At 41.4% G+C, this 25,094-nt stretch overlaps 2 protein-coding genes across 3 annotated transcripts; one reads left to right on the top strand and one right to left on the bottom strand.

The window, feature by feature from the left end:
- Window positions 1-78: 78 nt before the first annotated feature.
- On the bottom strand, window positions 79-1,587 carry gsx1 (GS homeobox 1). Its single transcript, XM_055943467.1, has 2 exons — window positions 1,085-1,587; window positions 79-972 (listed from the first exon to the last, which is right to left on the bottom strand). The coding sequence occupies exons 1-2, from the start codon at window positions 1,458-1,460 to the stop codon at window positions 620-622; spliced, it is 729 nt and encodes a 242-aa protein (XP_055799442.1). The 5' UTR covers window positions 1,461-1,587; the 3' UTR covers window positions 79-619.
- Window positions 1,588-18,272: 16,685 nt separating this feature from the next.
- Window positions 18,273-24,576, top strand: mtif3 (mitochondrial translational initiation factor 3). Of its 2 annotated transcripts, none has more exons than XM_055943466.1 (4): window positions 18,273-18,347; window positions 18,711-19,171; window positions 19,309-19,460; window positions 24,101-24,576. In XM_055943466.1, exons 2-4 carry the CDS (start codon window positions 18,712-18,714, stop codon window positions 24,332-24,334), a joined length of 846 nt encoding a protein of 281 aa, XP_055799441.1. In that variant the 5' UTR covers window positions 18,273-18,347; window position 18,711; the 3' UTR covers window positions 24,335-24,576. The 2 variants fall into 2 exon arrangements, with proteins under 2 accessions (XP_055799441.1, XP_055799440.1); XM_055943465.1 differs by having other exon boundaries at window positions 18,279-18,461.
- The last annotated feature ends 518 nt before the right edge of the window (window positions 24,577-25,094 follow it).

The raw sequence follows: 25,094 nt of genomic DNA, 5'->3' as shown, positions 1-25,094 counted from the left end.
GAACTCAGTGCGCACAGGTTTGTGTGTGTGCGCTCCCAGTGGTGCGCCAGTGTAAAACATTTGACACAAAGCCATGAGTATAACACTAAGAAATATTCTTTATTTAAGTATTAACATTTTTAAATAAATACATATTTTCAAATACACTGAAGGTATAATAACAATTTGATCTCAGTGATGTGACATTGTGAGGCAAAACATTTTCCGTCCCGCACACATTCCATATCTCCGTCACATTTCCATCCAAATAGATGTGCTTAAGCCAGTGTTCACTATTATACAAAATACAGCTATTGTTTCCCAAAAATAATACTAACAAATGTTGCTATTTATTTGGGTAGGTCTATATCATAATACAAATATCCAACTGTCTGGTTGTAATAGCATCCATTTGGATTGGCAACAGCAAATAGACCGTTTTTAGAAAAAAAAAGACATACCAAACGTACAACATGTATACAATTATACAACATTCCAGGGGAATTCCCTTTTTATATATTTTGTTCTCTTCCTATATACAGGTGACTGAACACGATAAGAACAGTCGACTTTTTGGTTGCATTCAGAATTCCACAGGTGCAATGAGGACCAATTGTCTCTGTTGAGGATCAGAGGAAGTTCAGGGGGAGACCGACAGCTCTCCATCATCCTCTTTCCCTGATGAGGAGGGAGACATAGGCATATCGTCTTCCTCCTCCGAGCACCGTGCAGATGACATGGATGAGCACTTGCAACTGTGGGAGCCGGTTCTGTGCGCGCCGCTCTTCCCCTCCTTCTTGTGTTTGACTCTGCGGTTCTGGAACCAGATCTTGACCTGCTTCTCTGACAGGTTTAGATATGTGGCGATCTCAATGCGCCGAAGTCTTGAGAGGTACATGTTGGAAGTGAACTCTCTCTCCAACTCCAAAAGTTGTGTGCTGGTGAAAGCTGTGCGCATGCGCTTGCTGCTCTGAAGTTGGCTGTTGTTGTTTTCTGTAAAAACACAAAAAAGTACACATTTAGGTAAGTTATCCAAAATGCTAAATAAAACACCAGCTCATTCTGTGCGAAGGTATCCGTGGCGCATTCAATACGTTTTACTCACCGATGGAGATGCAGTGGAACTGGCGTGGGTCTGGAACCGAATAGGTTGCTTGATATATCCCCGGACCATGGTTGAGGTTGACGCCAGTGGAGGACGTGTGTTGCCTCGATAGTGCTGAATGGCAGTACTGGGAGCCGAAGGTAGGGAAGGATGCCTTGAGGAGTGGCAAGGTTGGTGGAGACGGGTGTAGCTGGGATACGCATAGCGGACAGAAGCACAGCAAGCCAGCCTTCCGTGAGTGGCAAGAGCCCGAGGACAACCCATGGAGTGGGTGGGACGGGTGCATAGCGTAAGGAAATAAAGGTGGATTGTTTTCCCTCCCTTTATCATTTGCCTCCCTCAAAATCAAGGAATCCACAAGAAAGGACCTCGGCATCTTTGCAAACGTGCTGCTCAGTACTTCTTGGTAAACTTTTTCAGTCAGCGCGTAGTCTCGTTCTGAACTGGTTGCTTGGCGGATGGACAGCGGTGTGGTGCTGAAAGGACCCTGTTGCTCTTTAAATAGTTGTAGTCCCAGTATGGGCCATGTGACGGTTACGACGCGAACGTCTAAGAGCTCTCAATAGGGGTTTGTGCCTTTTCTCTTGGCATTCACACTGCACGCTTCCCCATTATTTCACTTGTTAACTAAATGAACTGCATAATGTAGTCTATTCTTGTCAGCCCCACCCACGCCGCAAGAGGCGGCAGAATCCCTTCTCCCCTTAGCTTCGCTCTCATTTATTATAGGACGTTTTAATGTAGGCCGTTCTAATTTGAGAAATTAACATTTTGGCAATATACTGGGGTAGTCCATTCTATTGTTTTGTCTGTTTTCCGAAAATCTTCAAATGTTTACCCTTTATTTTAACAGGGAGACCAAGGTCTCTTTTTGTTTAGAAGAGACCTGTGTTTATGCAACATCAGAACTTATCCTACAATATCCTCAGAAGTTAACAGCTAAGAATGTTTGACTCGATCAATCCATGAGTGAAAGTTGGGGAGTGGTATTTGCTCTGTAATGTTAACTTTGAATAGGCTATACATGTGTATATTTCTTGGAATACAAGCATATGCATATTTGCATGCCACATAAAATATGCAGGAGACGCAATGGCCTATAGTCTCGCAAAACGATGAAAAAAAGGGTTGCATTTATTCTGGAGAGGATCTCCCTAATTGGAATCGATAAGCCTTCAATGTTGAACTTGCAAGTATGTCATAATGTTTGTCAACACACCATTTATATTGGCCTATAGGACATATCATCTTTTAGGTCATAGGCATAGTAAAAATAGCCTATATATGTATAATGAGTGCTTCTAAAGTCAGGTCTATGCAGTTAGAACTAGCCTATATGCAAAAACATTAAGTGTTTAATTTAAAACGTGTGAATGTTATTGTTCATTTTGAGGCCAATGTATAGCCACAGGCCAAGTCACAACCTGAAGGCAATGCGGTTAAAAAACAGTGATTAATTCCTGTGCGCGGCCCCCGCCGAGTCCGGGAAAGAATATATAAAAATAACCAGGTTTTCACTCGCCGGCCCTTATTGAATGTCATTGTGGAGAGTTTTCAATGCAAGAGAAAGAGACTCGAATTAAAGTGTGTGACAGCGGCGGATAGACTCACACAAAAGCGACTCTGTCACTGAGAGGCCGAATGCGTGGCGCGTGAAAGCCCCCGCCTCGCTCTGATTGAATTAAGTAATAGGAAAACATTTTCATTCACTTTAGGTCTTCTAAACAAGATCTTCAAAGGGACGGGAACCAATAATGTGTGAGTAAACAGTGGAATGTGGTTTATATTCCCCCCAACCGTGTTGTTTATTTTATTTTTTGTTTTTGAATGGTCCCTAAAAAGCCTCCCTATTTTTATCCACATTAGCCTATCTACTTTTTTCTCTCAGAAAACTGAGATGAAAACGAAAGAAATTCAAAAACTGTGCTTTCTCAGAGGAAGTTAGAGCAAATCAGATGGATACTTGCCCACTGGGCACAGACAGAAATTTAACATCTATTCCATGTTGGTTCAACGTAATTTCATTGAAATGACAAGGAAACAACATTGATTCAACCAGTGTGTGCCCAGTGGGTGGTTATAATGCTTTTACATATGTATCAGATAGCCACTTGATAAAATCATAATATGAACTAGTCCTATAAGCTTTTGTCACCCGTTTGGGCTACATGACTAGGACTTCTTCCTTCCTTCCTTTCGTATGTTAAATATTATATATTACATGCATGCATTTTACATAGGCTGCTGTAGACAGTGTGCTTTCTACATACCGTTTTCACAGGCTACTGTAGACAGTCTGCTTGCTGCGCAATATGGAGGGACGTCCAGAACTCTGTAATTCCCATGACATGGCATTGCTTTCCCACGAATGACAATACCAACTTAGGCTAATGATATATGATGCAATGGGCTGTATATGAAATCGTATTATTAGTCTGTTCATTTTGGAAATTGCAAAAAATCCAGAACATTTTGTGTGCATGACCACATAGGAGACTGGACACTTCTTAGGCCTACTGGCTGCGACGTTGAAGTCACTGGTGGTCCTTGACAAGCGTGACAATTACCTGTCTGCTCACCGCTCATGCTTTTCAGTTCAGAACCGAGCCGCTCGCAATGGCTCTTCAGTCTAGAACCGAGCCCGCCCATATAATGGGCCAAAAACCTATTTGTTTTAACTCCTGTAAAATGACCATGGACTCTGTTCCTCGAAAAATACCACTCGACTCGCATAAAGGGTATAATTTGGTCGCAACTTTGCAGCGACATAATAGCAGGTCTTTAACGCACAAATTAGGAGCAATTAAACACTTAAACAAGCTGTAGGTACAGAGTCATGCGGACAAGAGCCTGTTATCTGCGACAGAGTGGGATTAGGCCTTTCATTCTCTTGGACTCCGCATGCCAGGCGTCCTCCATTAACTAATGGGCCAATCTCGCTCCAGTCCCCTGACCCGCCACATCCCCTCTCAATTCCATGCTGTAGGCTATTCTAAATCTTAATTACAAAATGGCCTAATAATGTTGTGTTAATGCAACACATAATTCATTGAATGCATTTCCTTATTTTCACAACAACATTTTTAATAATTAGAGGCTCAGAGATTGTTGGGGTATGATCTCACAAGGCAGTGGCACAATAGGCTACAATTGGTGTGGAATTGGTGCTGTTTCAACATGCGGAGGAGGGTTGAATTTAATTGTTTGGTCAATATTATACCAGTGACATATGCTTGGCTGGTTGGTGTTTAGAGTAGGCTATACTCCATTGCTTCAAGATATTATCAAAGATAATCGTTTTAACAATTACGATCATAGCTGTCACCCCGTAGGAATATAAGGGCTATTTAGGGAGGCTCATCCTCATTTGTATCCCCAACTGGAGGCCGACAAATAGCTTTGACCTCAGAAAACATAGCCCTCTGGAGGCGCAGGCTAGAAGTGCAAGGAATCCCCTTCAACATAATGACTTCGTCGCTGAAACAAATCAAACAGCATACTTATAGATGAACCCATCACTGTTATGAAGTCTTCGTTTCATAAAGCAGGTGACAGCCTAACATTCATATATGACAAAGCAATTACACCTATTGTGACGCTATAAACAAACGTGAACTGGTACAACAAGAACAAGAACCAATATATTCCTCAGTCAAGTCCAACCACAAACACAATAACAATATGATAAACATTTCCTCTAACCCGCTAATAAGTATCCAATAGTCTTATGACACAAACTATACAACTGGGGGAAAAACACAACTGAAATACAGCAAACCATTAATAAAATATTCCAATAAATAATAGTCATGTTTCCAGTCAAATATCTTTTATGCATGATAATGATGATGGTGATATTGGCCAGCACCCGCTGTGCCACCATAAAAGGGTATTTTCATGGGTTTGTGTTTGAGACTTAAGATCTCCCATTTGATCAAATAAAGAGGGCACTCTGTTCATGGGGATGTAGTCAATATCTCCTTTTCTTCTAGTATGAATTATTCATCGTTTTGAGACACCCCCGTACTTAATATGTACACACATTTTACACCCACACATCTCTAATAGGAGGGATGGTCTTAGCTGACAGTGTAACAGGATTTAGGGTCCCAGTGGGGTTTGGCCGAGCCGGACGGGCGCTGTGACTGTCGATGTGACACAGAGGGCCGCCTGCCCCCTCCTAATCTTCCTCTGAGGCGACTGCACAGACTGCAGGTCCTGCTGCACCACTAAGGGTAGGCACACAAAGGTCTGATTATCATTCATATGCTCAACAGAGCCACCAGTCCAACAGATGACACTGCCAACCCAACTACCAGCTGAGTAGTGCAATATGTGCAGCACACCATGGGGACTAATGAATCCTTAAGTGTGTGTGTGTGTGTGTGTGTGTGTGTGTGTGTGTGTGTGTGTGTGTGTGTGTGTGTGTGTGTGTGTGTGTGTGTGTGTGTGTCCCGATTCATTTGGTAGCAATCAATGTTATCAAGATGAACTTGAACACCAAAACAAATTTGCTTGCATTTAGCGGCCGCTCTCATCCAGAGCGATTTACAAGTTATCTATCTCTGGGAAGTGTTGAGGGGATGCAGCTCTACTGTCCTAATGAGTCACCTGAATACTTATACAATCATGTGATATTATTATGACCAATCATTACAGCATTATACCAGTTCACGATGCCCAATGAATGAATGCATTAACAGAATAACAGTATTTAGCAATAGTCAACCATGCTGAATTCAATCGAACCCGCATTGCAGTATTTATGGAGTTGCTGTTTTTCCCATGGTCGAACAGTACAGAATCCCCTCACACGTAGATGCTTAAGTAGTATGTGGGGGCAGTAGTTGAAAGATGCTGTGTAAAAATTGCTGAGGCGTGTTCGATTGAACTCGTGTTGATTCAGCGTCTCACCCTTGCTGCTGAAGTCAGACCCTTTTTTCTACAGTCAGTGAGATTATGAGTGCAGTCACGATGCTTCGCTACAACAACTAGGCCTACCATCTGTGTAGCCTACACTGAAAACTCATGTTCACCTAAGGCATTTTGACGAAATGCCCATCAAACTATACTGAAGTATAGAGCTAATGGACGTTTGATGACGACACTGCATACATAATATTATGGGTTGATTTTAAAATCCCTTTTGATGTGAATCCATTTGTTATGGTATAGATATGTTTAAAATGTCCCCGTTGGCTTTCATTCTCATATGAAAGCCTTGACATGCTGCTCAAAGGGGTCTGTTTCCCTATGGAGGTCAAAGGGCCATTTTCTATGGCTGACTCAGATTTGTCCAATTCAGTCGACTTTTTGGCTTTAAAAATAACAGGTCAAAGCAATGAATTTAATGAACTCTCCCAGACACAATGCATGCGTCTTGCCATTTGAACGGCAATAAAGGGCGACGGGCAGGTCAGCAAGCTTTTTCAAGGGGTTTGTACACAAATGTGACAGAATGCTTAGAATGTGGCCACTTCAGCATCTCCATTGACAAGTTGTTCAAAGTGTTGGGGACATCAGTGATAGTGCCCTCAGCCAACGTGCCACCCCCCCCCCCTTTTTCTCTCTCCTTCTTTCACACCCAATCACTCCCTAACAACAATACGTGAAAGAATGAAAACCACTTTCTCCACCACTTTCCTTCCCGCTCCTTAGAAAAAGTCAGAAGAAACCCACAGAAACTAGTCATGTGCACAGAGTTATGACCCAAACGAGTGCTGCCTGTCTCTTTCTACTCCTCCCTCCTCTTCGTCGTTTTACTTTTCTGTTCCTCCATCATTCCCTCCCTTCGTTTATCTTATGTCTCTCTATGAGCTGGCTACATTGGCTCATGAAGAGAAAGTGCACATTTTTAAGGACTTTTATAAAATTGCCATGGTATCCGAAATCAATTTCCAATTATACTAATATATCTTTTTATGTTGACCAAATGTAGAGTATTGTCCTGTGATGAAAGTTGGAAGTTGAGGAATACATGTTGAAATTCACTAAATCATTTTAGAAATAGATACGTGTTCTTAGTGAACAAACTAACTCGTTTCAGATTTACTTGAATGAGCAAACCAAAGGCTATTTGATAGAGTCCCACAGTACTTGTGTATTCAGTTAATTGAATTAATTGGATCCCCCCCTGGGAATGACAGCTGAGCCATGAGAGAGAGGGGGAGAATAGAGGAGGGGGGGGGGGGGGCTGCCTACAAACAGTTTGTGTCAACATTACTATCAACTATTGTGTTTGTAATTACTTGTTTATTTCCATTTCTGACTCCAACTACAGTATTTTAATTACAATAATGGGATGGTATAATTAAGCTCTCAGGATCAGGCTTCAGTAGACATTGCTTATATCCTTTTCATTCCCGACCTCCTGTTGTTTTCACGATTTCCTTCCCATCGCTCTCCCATCAGTCTCCTTCTAAGAGTCAGTATCATTTTCTATTTCTTTATTGTGGTGTAGAAAATGTAATATTAATGTAAGCATTGTTTTCTATTCAGTATTTGAAGTATTTTGAAGCAATGCTTTAGGATAGAAGAGAAGTTGTGTTTCGTGAATTCCGGCAATGTTACTTTGCAGTATAATTGGTAAAACAGTATTATATTAAGGCAGTAGCCTATTTTTTGTAGGCAATTTTATTTCTGAAGTGGTGCTACAGCAGGAAATATACGGTGTGGAAATGCTGTTGTGAAGGTCGACTCGCTCAATTCAGTGTATAAATTCTGATGGAAATGTAAAACTGTACCCAGTCCTGAAATGAGTGAGCCGTTGCCAAGGCGAGAGCGACACTTTCAGGGTAATGAATGAGAAATTTGGGGACATTTGCATGAGTAAGAATAGCCCCCTGAATCATTTTCATAACCCAATCTCCCCCTTTCTTCCCAAATCTCTATGGCAGGCATTGTGTTTTGGAGTCGGCTTTTGTTTAAGATTTTGTTCGATTTTTTTCTCTCTCATTCATTCCTGCCTCTGACTTTTCCCCCCACCCTAATGACCGGGGCGACCACTCCTCTCTCTCCCTCTCTCTGCATTTGACAGTGCAGGGCTCTGTCCCAGCTTTTTGTCTCTGAGTTATGACGTAAGCGCTGAGAAAAAGCCAGTTCTGGGGTATAACATTTGTGGGTTTTTTGTGGCTGCTGGGGACGGGTCACTGCCCATTTCAGAGGGTCCCCAGTTTTCTGCAGATGCGCTCTATTGAGGAGGCGACACGCGGCAGGACGCTCCTGGGTGGGGGTACTACTCCCCATTACCATAGAAACCAATACACTGACTTTCAGCTGGCCCGGGCCAGGGGTCCACTGACACCGGCCCTCGCACTGCTCTGAGTCCTGACAGAACCCAAATGGACCTCCGCAAACTGAATAATACCCATTTGTAGACAGTTTGTCCAACATAACAAGAGCTGCCAGCATCGCTATGACAGCCTGTCTGCACAGATTACTTTTATAAATGAGACCTACTCTTTGGGCTGCCACTCCCATGATGGACCACAGGCGAATAAGATGAATTGGAAAAGACCCAAACAGAACCACTCCAAGATGACACAGACCAGTACAGACCCAAACCCCACATCATGGAGCAGAACCCTCTGGTGTAGGACTTCTCAGCACTACATTCAGAACTATACATAGCCACGAGACAGGTCCTTTCTACAGAGAATATCCAAACGTCACAACACAGAACTAAAAGTAATCGACAGTGCTCGAAAACAAACAAAACCCGAACAAGTCCTAATTCCTAAACACCAAATACAATGCTGAAAATATTTCAATTTTCAAACATTTCAAATGGGAGTCAGTCAATAAGCATGCTGAGCTGTGTGTGAAGTGTGTGTGCTTGTGAATACAAAATATGTTTGAATGATAGGGTCTCAACATGTGTGTGTAACTGTGTATTTGTATACGTACATTAGCCGTAAATGGCCGTCAAGTGAGCAGGCCCGGAGGGTACAAGGTCAGAGTTCACACCCGCCGCCCTCACCCATGGCAGGTGCAGCCCCTGGGGGTGTGAGGAGGAGGCCCCTCATCTCTCCCACCTCTTCACGCTGCTCAGACAGAGAAAGAGAAGGGTGTGAAAGGGTGCACTCCAGAAAGCCATCACCTGCTCCCTCCGCCCTCCAATCCCCCCCACTAACCCCCCACCCCGCACCCTCCTACCACCCCCTGCTCCTCACTGCCTACTTTGACAGACTGGGGTGGGGAGAAAGAGAGAGTGTGTATGAGAGAGAAAGAGACAGGGCGAGAGAGAGAGTCCTCCAAAATAATGAAACCAACACAGGAACAGACTGAGTAGCAGAGACAACAAAATGCAAAACCCGGAGAAGACATAAGTGACACTGAAACAACCTAAGGTCTGAACCATCAGCTATCTGTGCAGTAGAGATGTGTGGGATTTTGTTTTTGGTACATTGTGGTGGGTATGAATGCTTTTGGCATCCGAAATGTACATTTGTCATGTCCACAGAGGGCAGTGAATTGGACTGGGAGCCAAATAAAGACTGTGTGGACAGAAAGTCCATGGGAGACGTTGTGTATTGATCGACTCCCCTCCCTGCCTCCCCCTCCATTGTGGCGTTGAGTGAGTGTATCCTCCTGCTCTGAGCGGTGGAATGCGTCTCCTCTCCTCCACACCCGTGATGGATGGGCCCTTGTTCTGCACTCTTTCGGCCCCTCCCTCTGAATCCCTTTTTCTCTCTTTTAGGCTTTGACTCTTTCATCACATCCTTTTATTCTACCCCAATAAAAGTCACCGATTCTTCGTTGGCTATTGTGTGGATCTGAGAGGCTCTGAGACTTTTAATCTGGAGTGTGTCACACATCATCACACAAAGTAACCCACTTGCAAACAAATACACACACCTGCATATCAAACGCAAGCACAGTGATGTATAGAAGCACCACATTCGCTCAAATTAACAAAGACAAAACACAACAACAACACACATAAAACACTAAATGTATCGATAGTAGAAGTTCCTGTCTTGCGCTATCCCCACGTTGCACCTCCAGTTTTGCTCTGTTACCAGCTCCATTGTGTGGCGTTGTGCTATTTCTGTGGCGAGGGAGTGAGGCACAGGCCTATGAGCAACTAATGAGATATAAAGAATTGCTCTTTGATACTGTATTTCCCACTGGCTTGATGAAAAGTTAAAACAGGGCTGTTTAAAAACTATTATTAGATAGCATTACACAAGAAGTCACCATCAGGAGGACGGCTTCATCCCCGAGTCACCAATCAGCTCCCGAGTCACCAATCGGCTCCTGAGTCACTGCGCCCTTCTTCTATGGACCCTCTCATCTCACTTCGAAATTATATTATACGCACTCTCAAAGGACTCAGACACACCCACACATACGGACATTTGCAGTGAGACACAGGTAAATACATGTAGCCACACGCCCACACACGCACACTGAGATAATAGAAAATGCATCTCTCAATCAATGTAATGAAGCACAAAATTAAAGCAAATGAATGACAATCTTTAATGATAAATCATTTTGGTATTTCAAATATGAACTTGATATTTGGGTTTATCAACAGCAACAATGGAGAAAAAGCATCCCAAAGCTCATTGCTCATTGGGAACTTGACGATGACTGTTAGGTCTCATTCTACCGTGACGAACAGTATCTATCATCAATTCTACAAGGATCCCTCATTACTTCAAAAAGACACAAGACGGGGTCAACAACACAATGTAATACAATGGAAGGTTGTTAATGTTTTAACGCTTAGATATTAGATATACTGTATATTATATAGCCAGTGGGGCGGAAGGTAGCCTAGTGGTTAGAGCGTTGGACTAGTAACCGAAAGGTTGCAAGATCGAATCCTCGAGCTGACAAGGTAAAAATCTGTTGTTCTGCCCCTGAACAAAGCAGATAACCCAATGTTCCTAGGCCTTCATTGAAAATAAACATTTGTTCTTAACTGATTTGCCTAGTTAAATTAAAGTAAAAAATAAAATACTCCCTTAAAGGCAGATACATTGATATTATGTTACTATAAGTAGCAGTGTGATTGTAGCAAATTTGGGGGGTAATCTGACCCGGGACACAAACCTGCATCTTTATACAAGACTGCTGGTGCCTTAGTAGTCCCGTCTCATTTCTGACACCAATGTAGGGAATTCAGGGGTTAGCCCGGTCTTGACCTGAACTTACGACCCTGTACCTGTCAGTCCAGAAGGACACTACACTATATATCAGTACACATTTGTGACACAATGAAAATGTGAACATGAAATTGAAAGTTGCTCTATCCATTTCTCTTTTTTAAATGACAATGAGTATGCAAACTTAGTCAGAAGGACATTAATGGTATCTTATCTTCCTGGCTTTCTATTCTTCAAGGTTTGTTCCCACTATGGTGCTTACACAGCTGCATGGTTAAAACTGATGATGGTAGATGGGAAATAAACTGCTCTCTCCCAATAGACAACTTTTAAAGGTCAACTTCCCTTAGAACCAACTTCTCTGGTTTTAAATGGCCTATGTCGCATCGATATGAGTCAAAAACATTACATCTAGAGTACAAATTGACTACAAACTGTAAATATAATACTTTTGGTCATAAAGTCAGTCTGGTCCAAAGCGGATTTGACAGAGAAATATCCGCTAGGTACGATAGCCAGCTGCAGCTATCACCATCTTGAGATGGCGAGTCTGTCAGAAGGGGAGAAGACCTCGACTTCAAAACTTTGTTCTCTCCATAGCAAAGCTAGCTAGCTCACCTAACTATACTCACTACTGCCCTTGTTTGTTGTGATTGAATGGCAAAGAAACACCCACATCAAACCACACCCCCAAGACAACTGTCATTTTCCTTCAGTCATGGCAGCAAGCATTTCTTGATGAGCCAGAATGAAAAACAAGGACAAATCAGGAAGTCCAGTCGTCCTTTAAGGTCTGAAAACATCTAACAAACGTGTATTTTGTCATTTAAATTCATCTATAAAGTTTGCATGTAGCCAAGTGTGAGTATTCTGTGTTTACTTATATGTGTTTGAGTTCACTGTTCAGAAGTATTTATGTGTTTGTGTATACAAGTCTTCAGTGTGTGTGTGTGTGTGTGTGTGTGTGTGTGTGTGTGTGTGTGTGTGTGTGTGTGTGTGTGTGTGTGTGTGTGTGTGTGTGTGTGTGTGTGTGTGTGTGTGGTAGGGGTCTGGGTGCGTGTTTTTAGTAAGTCCTTGTGTAACCACTTGAGGCAGAGAAAAATGGGCAGAGGCATTAAAAACATAAAAGGGAAAAGGGTAGTAATGAATTTACAGGAAAATGAACATTAATGGCACTAGCATTACTCATGTTCCATATAACAAATTATTGGAAATTTGACAAGCACACCAAATTATCTCCTCATGTCTGCCGGGAGCGCGGTGAAGTCCTCTCTGCCTGCCATGGCAAGACAATTTCAGCTCATTTCACTATTTATAACAATAGAACTACCCATTAAGACAAATTAATGTCATTATCAAGTCTCTATGAAAATGACAACTACCAGCGTTTCGAGCAGCTTTAGAGGCTATTGACGATAATGAAATCCGCTGTACAGGTACTGAAAAGAAACACTCCAAGTAATTATTTTCTAGTAGCTTGTTTGTCTGCCGTCCGTTCGTTTGCTTTCAGCTCAATTATGTGACTCTGTGAGCGTGTGGAGGCGCGTAGTGCTCTGCGGCCCACAGAGCGAGGGGCCTAATTGGGCAATTACCGTCCCGTTTCAGGGCTTTTAGCTCCAGCAGAGTGGAGGGAGACCAGGCCGCTCACAGCCAGGAGCACCCTACACACACAAAACCACACATTTACACTACTGACACAAAACACACGCACCATTCACACACACCATACATTGTAGGCTCTACAGTACCCACATACAAGAACACATGGTATACACAGAAAGACACATGGCACACTACGGAAAATAAATACAACTTGTCTACACACTACTTTGTATGAAAATACTATATAATAAGATTGTATATTCAGAGGTGATACATACATCCCTCTAGAAATTATATATACACAATAAAATGTGCGTGCAAACACACACACACAGACACACACATATTAGCTAGTACATAGAAATGTGTATGTGTGTGTGTGTATATGCATGTGTGTGTCATTGATGTGTCAGTCTATGTCAACATATGAGTGTCTGAGATTATAAACGAGTGAAAACACAGGTGGCACCCCCTCCATGTCGCTCGCTCCCTTCCTCTCCTCCTCTAATTTCCACATTATCCCTGTAGCGTTCTCCCCCTCACTCTAACATTCAGTCTGTCTCTCTCTGGATCATGTAGCTCGTGTTAATTAAACCCTCTTTCAGATCATTCCCTTGCTCAAGTGGATTCAGTGCGGCACCCATTAGGCAGAAAGCTCTGTTATCTGCATTTCCAAATGTAGCTCAACATTTATTAAAGTGAAATTCATCCAGTAATTGCCCGCCTCGGCATGCCCTGTTCCTGACTCCCACCTCCCGGGCCACCTGCCCAAAGACACCACCAACTATTTCCCAGCATGCCACAGGGTAATTAGACCTTTCAGACCCCGTCCACTGAGAGCCTGGTAATTGCGTTAACAAAAAAAATTAACAGCGCATCATGAGGATCATTATGTAAAAATACCTGCTAATGAAGCATTAGCCTTGATTTTATCTGGATTAAAAATCGCTAGAAACACAGAGAAGTGAGAGTGCGCAGAGACAATGTCAGGAGAATAAAGTTTTCAAAAAAAAACAACAACTAGGGGTTTTAAACAGTCCAGGAGTTTTGCTGAGACAAATGTCATCCTCTTAAACTAGTGGTATCGATATGTACAGCGAGATCCATAATTATTGGCACCCTTGATAAAGATGAGCAAAAAATACTATAAAATAAATACTAAAAATGCTGAGCTATAATGCATGCAATAACAACAGAAAATGTATATATTTTTTATACTAATACAATTGCTCAATTTTTGGAGGATTTGTTTCAAAAGTAATAGAAACGAGGGTCTAAATTATTAACACTCCTGTTTTCAATACTCCAGCACCCTCCCCTTGTGAGGATAACGACACTGAGCCTTTTTCTAAAATGTTTTATGAGATTGGAGAACATGCTTGATATCCTGCCGTTGACCTTAACAAGGGCTCCAGGACCAGTGGAAGCAAAAAAGCCCCATAACATCAAAGATCCACCACTATATTTTACTGTAGGTATGAGGTACTTTTCTGCATATGTTTCTGTTTTTCAGTGTGTGGCCAAACAGCTCTATTTTCATGTCTTCTGACTATAGCACCAGTTCCAAGCCAAGTGCCAATGCCGTTTATCAAACTCCAGGCGGTGCTATGGTCAGATTATTTTTGGCATACAATATAGCTCAGTACTATTTATTTTACTCAATCTTTTTTGCTCATCTTTATTATGATGAGCAGGTGATAACTGTAAATACAAATTCAGATATCTTGCTATTTTGCCGTCGTGCTATTTTAAAATGACTATTTCAGTAACTTTAAAGGCAAAAACATAATTGATCATTTGATTATAAAAAATGATAGATTCTAAAATTGGTTAATTTTATGGTTCTAAAAATCTAATCTGGACAATTGTTTTGCCAGCTCTCTACAAAACATTGAGGTGCTCAATTAATTTGTACTATTTCAAGAGAGAGGGGTATTTGATGATTTTAAACATTTTTCATGACCATTTCTCTCAACAAAAAATTGTTTCTAGCTTACATATATTTGGTTAAGAAGTGACTGTCACTTTAATTTGTAATTGATTGCTCAAGTAGGTCACAATACGTAATCATCTGAAAATGTTGAGATATGCTGTAACTCATCATACACGTTAAATCAAACGGTATATGAAGACATTTACTATGACAGTTTGTCAGAGTTTACTGTTTTACATTAATACATAGGACAGGCTAGCGGGTTAAAACATTTGTACCATCTGTCAACATAATGAAAATAATGCAAATCATTTCTGAACATAGGATGCATCATAGTTGGAATGTACGTTTATTCTGTTACTAAACTACCTGTATAAATACACAGCAGATACAGAATTTGGACAACATTTAGAACACACTTAAAGTGTTACTGTAATTATTATTTTTGAAAGGGAAAGGGGGATACCTAGTCAGTTGTCCAACTGAATGTGTTCAACTGAAATGTGTCTTCCACATTTAACCCAACCAAGTAGCCTACAAGTGGGTTGTCTAATGATGGTTAAGTACAATGTAATGTTGGTTAAGTACAATGTAACAACGCATATAATAACAATAATTGTTACAATGTACTTACAGGAGGAGTAGCCTAATAACAACATTGTAAACTGAAACTGTTATTTGGAGTTTCCTTTCAGTGTTATGTACCTGCAGATACCATAGCTTACAGCAGAGCAGCACTGTCGGACAAGAGTGACTATGTAGAATAATATCAAACATCAATATATATTATCATCATTAAATAATTATATTATTAAGAATTATAATTTCACAGTAATAAGAATAGGCTATTATATGTTTTATACTGAAATATATTGTTAAAAGTCGTTTCATGTGGCTTCAAACTTTCTCAACGTCAGATCACCAAACTTACAAAACAATGGAAATGATTGACAGATGCAAGTGAGAATAGTCTAATTCTAAGACTACTAAACGAATCAGTTGAATGGGGGATTAATACGGCGACAGAAAATGAACAAATTGGCATTTTTTTATTCACGTTTTCAATCAAGAAGGACATAACAATTATTACCATTGGCTCTAAGCTATAAGCCTAAAATGTTTTGGCAATGTATTAATTAATTGAGACATGAATTGCAAGAGAGAGAGGGGGGGGGGGGGGGGGGGGGCGTTATGCTACGTTTCAGTTAATCATCAGCTCATTCAGGTGCTAGTCAGCACCACATAACCTGCATATGTGTATTTGCCGAAACATGGTTGTTATCCTTGGGAAAACCAGCCTCACACATGGAGGTCCCACCATTGGGATGAAGACCAAACGACAGATTTAAACTATGTACCGTTTGGAGAGGATACAGGAACGTTTTCGTGTGGTAACTTACCTTTATGTTGGGGTTTCGATCCAAAGCGGGCTGCCAGCACGAGTAAGCAGAATTTCTGCGCTAATTAATAAATAAGCTCGCTCGCATTCTCAATCATGAATGCTCTTTCGGGGAGCGCATCTTTCTTTCCAATCAGTCGACCGTGTACAATTATCCATCTGCTACTCGCAAACGATGCACTTTTTTTGTTCAGATTATTTAAATAGACTTCTATTTAACATTGGCAGTTAGTAGGCCTACCCTCACGTCTCTACATTTTGACAATTGCCCGGCTTGCTGAATGGTTGAGTTGAATCATTATGTCGTTTAGGTGTCCGGACACCACATCACTGCAAACAGCCTATGCAATTTGCTTCCTACTATGTTCCTCATCATAAAATGCTTATAGGCTACTAATAAGTTCCCCACTGCTACTAGACTTAGGCTGCATTAACACAGGCAGTTGTTGGTCTTTTGACCAACCAGATTAAAGCCAAATTCATTTTAAAACCCATGGTTCTAAAATTAATTTAGCCTTAAGATGCTTTTGGGAAACCGGGCCCTGATCTTTTGACTGTAATTGGGCAAATGATCAGAATTGGGATGCCTGTGTAAACGCAGCCCATGAAACCTATAAAAACGAATGGTTTGGTTTGTAGAAACTGAACGGATATAAAACTTCAGATTAATTGAGGCCTCAAATTGTCATTGTAAAACAGATCATTCAAAACTGAGAATCCTCACTACATCCTGTGTTTAAGTTCACTTTTTCTCCAGATGCAGATACATGGCTTCAAGACTAAAACCCCTAACTATACAAAAAGTGCAATGCAGCTTATTTTCAACACCCCTTGCCCTAGCCAGGGGTATTCAACTGTTACCCTACGAGGTACTGAGCTGGTGTTCTGTTCTACCTGATAACTAATAGCACCCCATGTCTAAATCAGTCCTTGATTAGAGGGGAACAATGAAATAAAGCGTGAAACTGGCTTCGAGGTCCAGAGTTGACACACACACACACACACACACACACACACACACACACACACACACACACACACACACACACACACACACACACACACACACACACACACACACACACACACACACACACACACACACACACACACACACACACACACACAAGGGAATTATCTTGCTGTTAATTAAATGAACTGCTGCTCGTCTGATTATAAAATCTCTCTATTTACTGTTTCTATAGACTAAGGCCTGGGCAGGGAATAACCCCACACCGCAGAGCCCACTGAACCTCTCTACAACTTTGTTGACAATTAGGCTATCACTGCAGACTTCTTCAAGTAGCCTATGTGTCAGAAATTACGATCCAGATCATTAGGGCTACCTAGTGGGATTTTAATAATGAAGATAATATCATTTAGCATATAGGCCTACAATGTTTGCAAACATCCAACGCAACAACAAAAAACATTCCTGCCTACTCCTTTGAAAGGGCTCTCCTCTGAGAGATATAGAAAAGCACATTTGTCTATCAATCAGATTTCTTCCCTGACTAAGATCTCTCAAAGTACACTAAACACATAAAGGGACGCTTTAAATAAAGGCCGCACTGCCTTTGAACATATAGCAAGCTCCTATAATTTTTTTAATTTTTTAAAATCAAGAACACATGCAGGATGTGACCTAATATAGATGGAACATAGGGTATTTATAACATGAACAAACACATCGAATTGGCTTAATATATAAGCAAAATGCAAAACAAAGACGAGCAGAGCAGAGTACTGACGAGTCAAACTGTGTCAACCCTAGTTACGTTCAGATAGGCGCAATACGCCTGCACTGGTCTAAGACCCCGTCGCTTATGTCATTATCTCCGATTGTCAGCCAAATTAATGGAAATTATTTTAAATGTATCCCATGTCAATGAGATCCCATGTCAATGAGATGTGGAATCACAAGGTTTGTTTAGAACATAGTTTGATAACAATTAGTCTAGCCCATGATCATGCTATTATAATCAACAGCAGCCTGTAGCCTAGCTTAGTATTAGTAGCGCAGTGGCCTACACATTATTAATTATAGCCTAAGTTATATAATAAGAAAGGTACTAGTTCGAACGACATCTAAAACTACAAATTCAGAGCATTGTTCTTCGACTGCGTCATCATGCTGCGCCAAGAACTGTTAAGGAGACAGGACCCCGTTTTCATGTAGTATGGAAACAAACGCCTCCCGTTTTGGGGCGATACGTATGTATTGAATTATTGTACAATATAAACCTAAGTTTATAATTCTTCGTGCGTCCTTACTTATTCTTTGTTCCTGTGTTTCGGCCTACAAGCTGACTGTCGCGTGCCGGATCTGTATGTATTCCTAGCCCTGTACAGCACGTTCTGTAGAGGCTGATACTTCTCCTTGTCAATTATTGTTTGCTTAGCTAACCAGGTTCCCATGCTTGTCAACAGTGTGTTTTTGATGGTCTTTCACTTGCATTTTCTGACTTTTAAACGTAATTGCTAGACTAAAGTGACTTACTTTTGGGAATAATAATGCCTAGTTTCACGTTTGTTTACCCCTCTCGCTCTCACCTGCTCTCTCTGTGTTCTGCTCAGAATGTCTAGTGCTTGTTTGAGGTGGGCTCTGAGCCATGCATCTAGAGGTGTCTGTGGTGGAACTCTCAACTCCTGGAGAACAGCCTCTGGGGCTGGGCTCCTATCATACAATGGGAGATGTGTGAGTGCATCGTTGTCTTGGGGATGGTCTCCACTGTCCACCACAGTGGATGAAACTGAAGAGGGGCAGGTGCCTAAGAAGAAGCAGGATCCCCGAGCCCGTGCCACCATTGGCAGTATTGGCCGGAAGATCCACCAGCGCCACCTGCAGGTGATCAATGAGAATGGCGAAAACATGGGCACCATGCATCGAGCTGATGTCCTCAGACTGATGGATGAGAATGGGCTTAAACTGGTCCCTCTCAACGAAAACAAAGATCCACCTGTCTACCGTCTAATGACTGGCAAACAGATCCACGAGGAGCAGCTCAAACTGCGTGAGAAACAGAAAGCCAAGACAGGTGTGTAATATTTAGCACATACACAACTACTGCCTTTACATCACACACATTCACATCTCTGCATTGCATACAGTGGTTATATCTGAATTCTCTGTCTGATCTCTGAAAGCCAAACCATACCTTCGGTCTCTCCACAGGCCCTGTGCAGGTAAAGGAGCTTACCGTTTCCTCTGACATTGGTAGCCATGATCTTCTAACCAAGCTGAGGCAGGTCCAGACATGGCTGGACAAGAAGCACCATGTCAGAATCACTCTGAGAACAGGGCGTGTGGAACATACACAGCCACTGGTGAGAAATATCTACATAGGATTGCTTTATTTTGACCTATACAGGTTCTATTCATCCTTCTATAGTTTCAAAGATGCTTTAGAGATGATTTTCTTGGGTATGTATAATGACTACTACCATATTCATGTATTTCATCTCCCTAACAAGCGCATGGAACTAGACAGAACAGATACTGTACAGTTGAAGTTGGACGTTTACATACCCTTAGGTTGGAGTCATTAAAACTCGTTTTTCAACCACTACACAAATTTCCTGTTAACAACATAGTTTCGGCAAGTCGGTTAGGACATCTACTGTTTGCATGACACAAATCATTTTTCCAACAATTGTTTACAGACCTAATATATCACTTATAATTCACTGTATCACAATTCTAGTGGGTCAGAAGATACACTAAGTTGACTGCCTTTAAACATCTTGGAAAATGTCAGAAAATAATGTCACGGCTTTAGAAGCTTCTGATAGGCGAATTGACATCATTTGAGTCAATTGATGGTGTACCTGTGGATGTATTTCAAGGTCGACCTTCAAACTTAATGCCTCTTTTTTTGACATCATGGGAAAATCAAAAGAAATCCGCTAAGACCTCAGGAAAAAAAATGGTAGACCTCCACAAGTCTGGTTCATCCTTGGGAGCAATTTCCAAACACCTGAAGGTACCACGTTCATCTGTACAAACAATAGTATGCAAATATAAACACCATGGGACCACGCAGCCGTCATACCTCTCAGGAAGGAGACACGTTCTGTCTCCTAGAGATGAACGTACTTGTGTGAAAAGTACAAATCAATCCCAGAACAACAGCAAAGGACCTTTGAAGATGCTGGATGAAACAGGTACAAAGGTATCTATATCCACAGTAAAAAGAGTCCTATATTGACAAACCTGAAAGGCCGCTCAGCAAGGAAGAAGCCACTGCTCCAAACCCGCCATAAAAAAGCCAGACTACGGTTTGCAACTGCAAATGGGGACAAAGATCGTGCTTTTTTGAGAAATGTCCTCTGGTCTGATGAAACAAAAATAGAACTGTTTGGTCATAATGACCATCGTTATGTTTAGAGGAAAAAGGGGGAGGCTTGCAAGCCAAAGAACACCATCCCAACTGTGACGCACGAGGGTGGCAGCATCATGTTGTGGGGATGCTTTGCTGCAGGAGGGACTGGTGCACTTCACAAAATAGATGGCATCATGAGGGAAAATTATGTGGATATTTTGAAGCAACATCTCAAGACATCAGTCAGGAAGTTAAAGCTTGGTCGCAAATGGGTCTTCCAAATGGACAATGACCCCAAGCATACTTCCAAAGTTGTGGCAAAATGGCTTAAGGACAACAAAGTCAAGGTATTGGAGTGGCCATCACAAAGCCCTGACCTCAATCCAATAGAACATTTGTGGGCAGAACTGAAAAAGCATGTGCGAGCGAGGGGGCCTACAAACCTGACTCAGTTACACCAGCTCTGTCAGAAGGAATGGGCCAACATTCACCCAACTTATTGTGGGAAGATTGTGAAAGGCTACCCAAAACATTTGACCCAAGTTAAACAATTTAAAGGCAATGCTACCAAATACTAATTGAGTGTATGTAAGCTTCTGACCCACTGGGAATGTGATGAAATAAATAAAAGCTGAAAGAAATCATTTTCTCTACTATTATTCTGACATTTCACATTCTTAAAATATAGTGGTGATCCTAACTGACCTAAGACAGGGAATTTTTACTAGGATTAAATGTCAGGAATTGTGAAAAACTGAGTTTAAATGTATTTGGCTAAGGTGTATGTAAATTTCTGACTTCAACTGTAAATCCAGTAGTATTGCAACCAGTAAACCTATTTAAACCTAAATGTCAGCCTGAACACACCAGATACCTCGTCACTATTCTGTAGTTGAACCAGCAAAATAGTAAGACAGTTGGTTTTGAATTAAGAACTCAATTTTTTATGCAAAAATATACATTTAATTCTGTATATGTACACAAAAACTTTCCTTTGGCAGAGCAGAGATTCATTAGCAACAAATATAAACCAGGCTTAGACATGCATGAATTATACAGTGCCCTCCATAATTATTGGGATAGTGACATTTTTTGTTGTTGTTTTGGCTCTGTTCTCCAGCACTTTGGATTTGAAATGATACAATGACTATGAGGTTAAGTGGTAGACTGTCATCTTAAATTTGAGGCTATTTTCATCCGAATCGGAAATTACAGCACTTTTTACATAGTCCCCTAAAATATTCGGACTAATTCACTTATGTGTATTAAAGTATGCAAAAGTTTAGTATTTGGTCCCATATTCCTAGCACGCAATGACTACATCAAGCTTGTGACTCTACAAACTTGTTGGATGCATTACAGCTAGTCCTGAATGAATAGTGAATAATGATGAGTGAGAAAGTTACAGACGCACAAGTACTATACCCCCAAGACATGCTAACCTCTCACCATTAGAATAACAGGGGAGGTTAGCGTTTTTGAGGGGGAATGATATTTGGGGGTCTGTAACATTCTCACTCATAATTATTCACGATTCATTCAGGACTATCCATAATCATGGGAGTATCCACATGGACGTAGAAGTGTTTAAAACCTTCTACTCTGACTCCAAAATGCTAAAGTACATTATTTACCATGTAATTTATATTGGGCACAAAATAATCTGAATTGCAACCGAAACAAACCGCAAGTGCATCAAACAAGTTTGTAGACTCACAAGGTTGATGTAGTCATTGCGTGCTAGGAATATGGGACCAAATACATTACTTTAATACACATCTACAGTACCAGTCAAAAGTTTGGACACATCTACTCATTCAAGGGGTTTTCTTTATTTTTACTATTTTCTACATTGTAGAATAATAGTGAATACATCAAAGCTATGAATTAACACCTATGGAATCATGTAGTAACCAAAAAAGTGTTCAAAATCAAAATACATTTTATAGTTGAGATTCTTCAAATAGCCACCATTTGCCTTGATGACAGCTTTGCACACTCTTTGCATTCTCTCAACCAGCTTCACCTGGAATGCTTTTCCAACAGTCTTGAAGGTGTTCCCACATATGCTGAGCACTTGTTGGCTGCTTTTCCTTCACGCTGTGGTCCAACTCATCCCAAACCATCTCAATTGGGTTGAGGTCGGGTGATTGTGGAGGCCAGGTCATCTGATGCAGCACTCCATCACTCTTCTTCTTGGTCAAATAGCCCTTAAACAGCCTGGAGGTGTGTTGGGTCATTGTCCTGTTGAAAAACAAATGATAGTCCCACTAAGCGCAAACCAGGTGGGATGGTGTATCACTGCAGAATGCTGTGGTAGCCATGCTGGTTAAGTGTGCCTTGAATTCTAAATATATCACAGATAGTGTCATCAGCAAATCAGCCCCACATCATCACACCTCCTCCACCATGCTTCACGGTGGGAACCACACATGCAGAGATCATCCGTTCACCTACTCTGCGTCTCACAAAGACACGGCGGTTGGAACCAAAAATCTCAAATTTGGACTCAAATGACAGATTTCCACTGGTCTAATGTCCATTGCTCGTGTTTCTTGGCCCTAGCAAGTCTCTTCTTATTATTGGTGTCCTTTAGTAGTGGTTTCTTTGCAGAAATTCTATTTGACCATGAAGGCCTGATTCAAGCAGTCTCCTCTGAACGGTTGATGTTGAGATGTGTATGTTACTTGAACTCTGAAGCATTTGGGGTGCATCTGAGGTACAGTTAAATCTAATGAACTTATCCTCTGCAGCAGAGGTAACTCTGGGTCTTCCATTCCTGTGGTGGTCCTCATGAAAGCCAGACTCATCATAGCGCTTAATGGTTTTTGCGACTGCACTTGAATAAACTTTCAAAGTTCTTGATTTGTTCTGTATTGACTGACTTTCATGTCTTAAAGTAATGATGGACTGTCGTTTCTCTTTGCTTATTTGAGCATTTCTTGCCATAATATGGACTTGGTCTTTTACCAAATAGGGCTATCTTCTGTATACCAACCCCTACCTTGTCACAACACAACTGATTGGCTCAAACACATTAAGAAGGAAATAAATTCCACAAATCCACTTTTAACAAGGTACACCTGTTAATTGAAATGCATTCCAGGTGACTACCTCATGAAGCTGGTTGAGAGAATGCCAAGTGTGTGCAAAGCTGGCAAAGGGTGGCTACTTTGAAGATTAAAAATATATTTTTATTTGCTTAACACTGTTTTGGTTACTACGTGATTAAATATGTGTTATTTCATAGTTTTGATGTCTTCACTATTATTCTACAATGTAGAAAATAGTAACAATAAAGAAAAACCCTTGAATGGGTAGGTGTCCAAACTTTTGACTGGCACTGTAAGTGAATTTGTCCCAATACTTTTAGTCCCCCCATTTCAAGGGACCATGTACAAAAAGTGCTGTAATTTATAAACGGTTCACCCGATATAAAGTGTTGGAGTAAAGAGCCAAAACAATAAAAAATGCGTCACTGTCCCAATAATTACGGAGGACGCTGTATATTTTTCTCTTCTTATTGTGGATGGAAAAAGGAGTGTGCCCTTTTGTCTGTACAAGGACTCCACGTTAACTTTCCTGAGATGTGAAAGTATGGGCAGCTCAAATGTTAATGTTGTGCTTTTATGGTTTTGATGACAGGACAAAACTCTGGAGCAGATGGTGCAACAGATAGAGGGGCTGGTAGGATTTGTTTCCAATCCCAAAGTAATCCGAGACGGTAGAGCTGCCATGTGCATCCTGCGTCCACCCTCAGTGAAGGAACTCAAAGAAATGAACAGAGATGCAGCAGCGCCGGCCACTGATACCAGCTCAGAGCCCACCACCTCACCTACTGTTCCCCCTACAGACCTCACACCAGACTCACAGCACTGAACTTAAATAGAATCTAACTTAACAGTTGTGTGTGGAAACTTATGAGCTCAAAAGCGAATGGAAAACTTAACTAGTGAAGGCCATGTCATATCCAGTTTTTTTTTTATGAGGGTGGATGTACACAAACAAACAGCAATATATGCAATAAACATTTACATAGGATGAGGAACAGCACGACATGTAAGCTTTATGTACTGGCTACTCGAAGGTTATGTTCAAATAAATGAACATATTCTAGCATACATGGAATGCCTATGTCTATTCTTACCTGTTTTCTCCGTTCTGGATGGTGGGAAACACTCTGGCGTTGCACTATATCCATGTTATCACTACTGTCATTAAAATGTGTGGGGACCACTCTCTTATTCAAATGCACCTCCAGAGATACAGGAGCTGATTTTGACTAAATAGAGAGGGAAATCTGGTAGCAACACAACAGGACTATGGTCAGGTATCCATACCTTGATGGCAAATGTCTTTCCACAGCCTTCATGGGGGCAGGTGTAAGGGCGCTGCTCTTCATGGAAAGAGCTGATGTTGCTCTGCAGGTTGAAAGGCGCACCCCTCCCTGGGACCGATAAACACCTGGGGCTCCTCTGTGTGGACACACTAGTGCTGCTTCAGGAACCAGGTGGGAAACACCTTGCTGCGCTCAATACACTGGAAAAGGGCTGGAGACACAATCACTTTAAAGCAACCTTCACTGAGGAACTTTGTTGTAATTGTGCAGGTAAACAAACTTAAATCAAATCAAATTGTA

Source organism: Salvelinus fontinalis, chromosome 13, assembly GCF_029448725.1.
Source record: "Salvelinus fontinalis isolate EN_2023a chromosome 13, ASM2944872v1, whole genome shotgun sequence".
Lineage (NCBI taxonomy): Eukaryota > Metazoa > Chordata > Actinopteri > Salmoniformes > Salmonidae > Salvelinus > Salvelinus fontinalis.
Note: the sequence above shows the minus strand (reverse complement) of the source record. Positions and strands in the feature narration are given on the sequence as shown.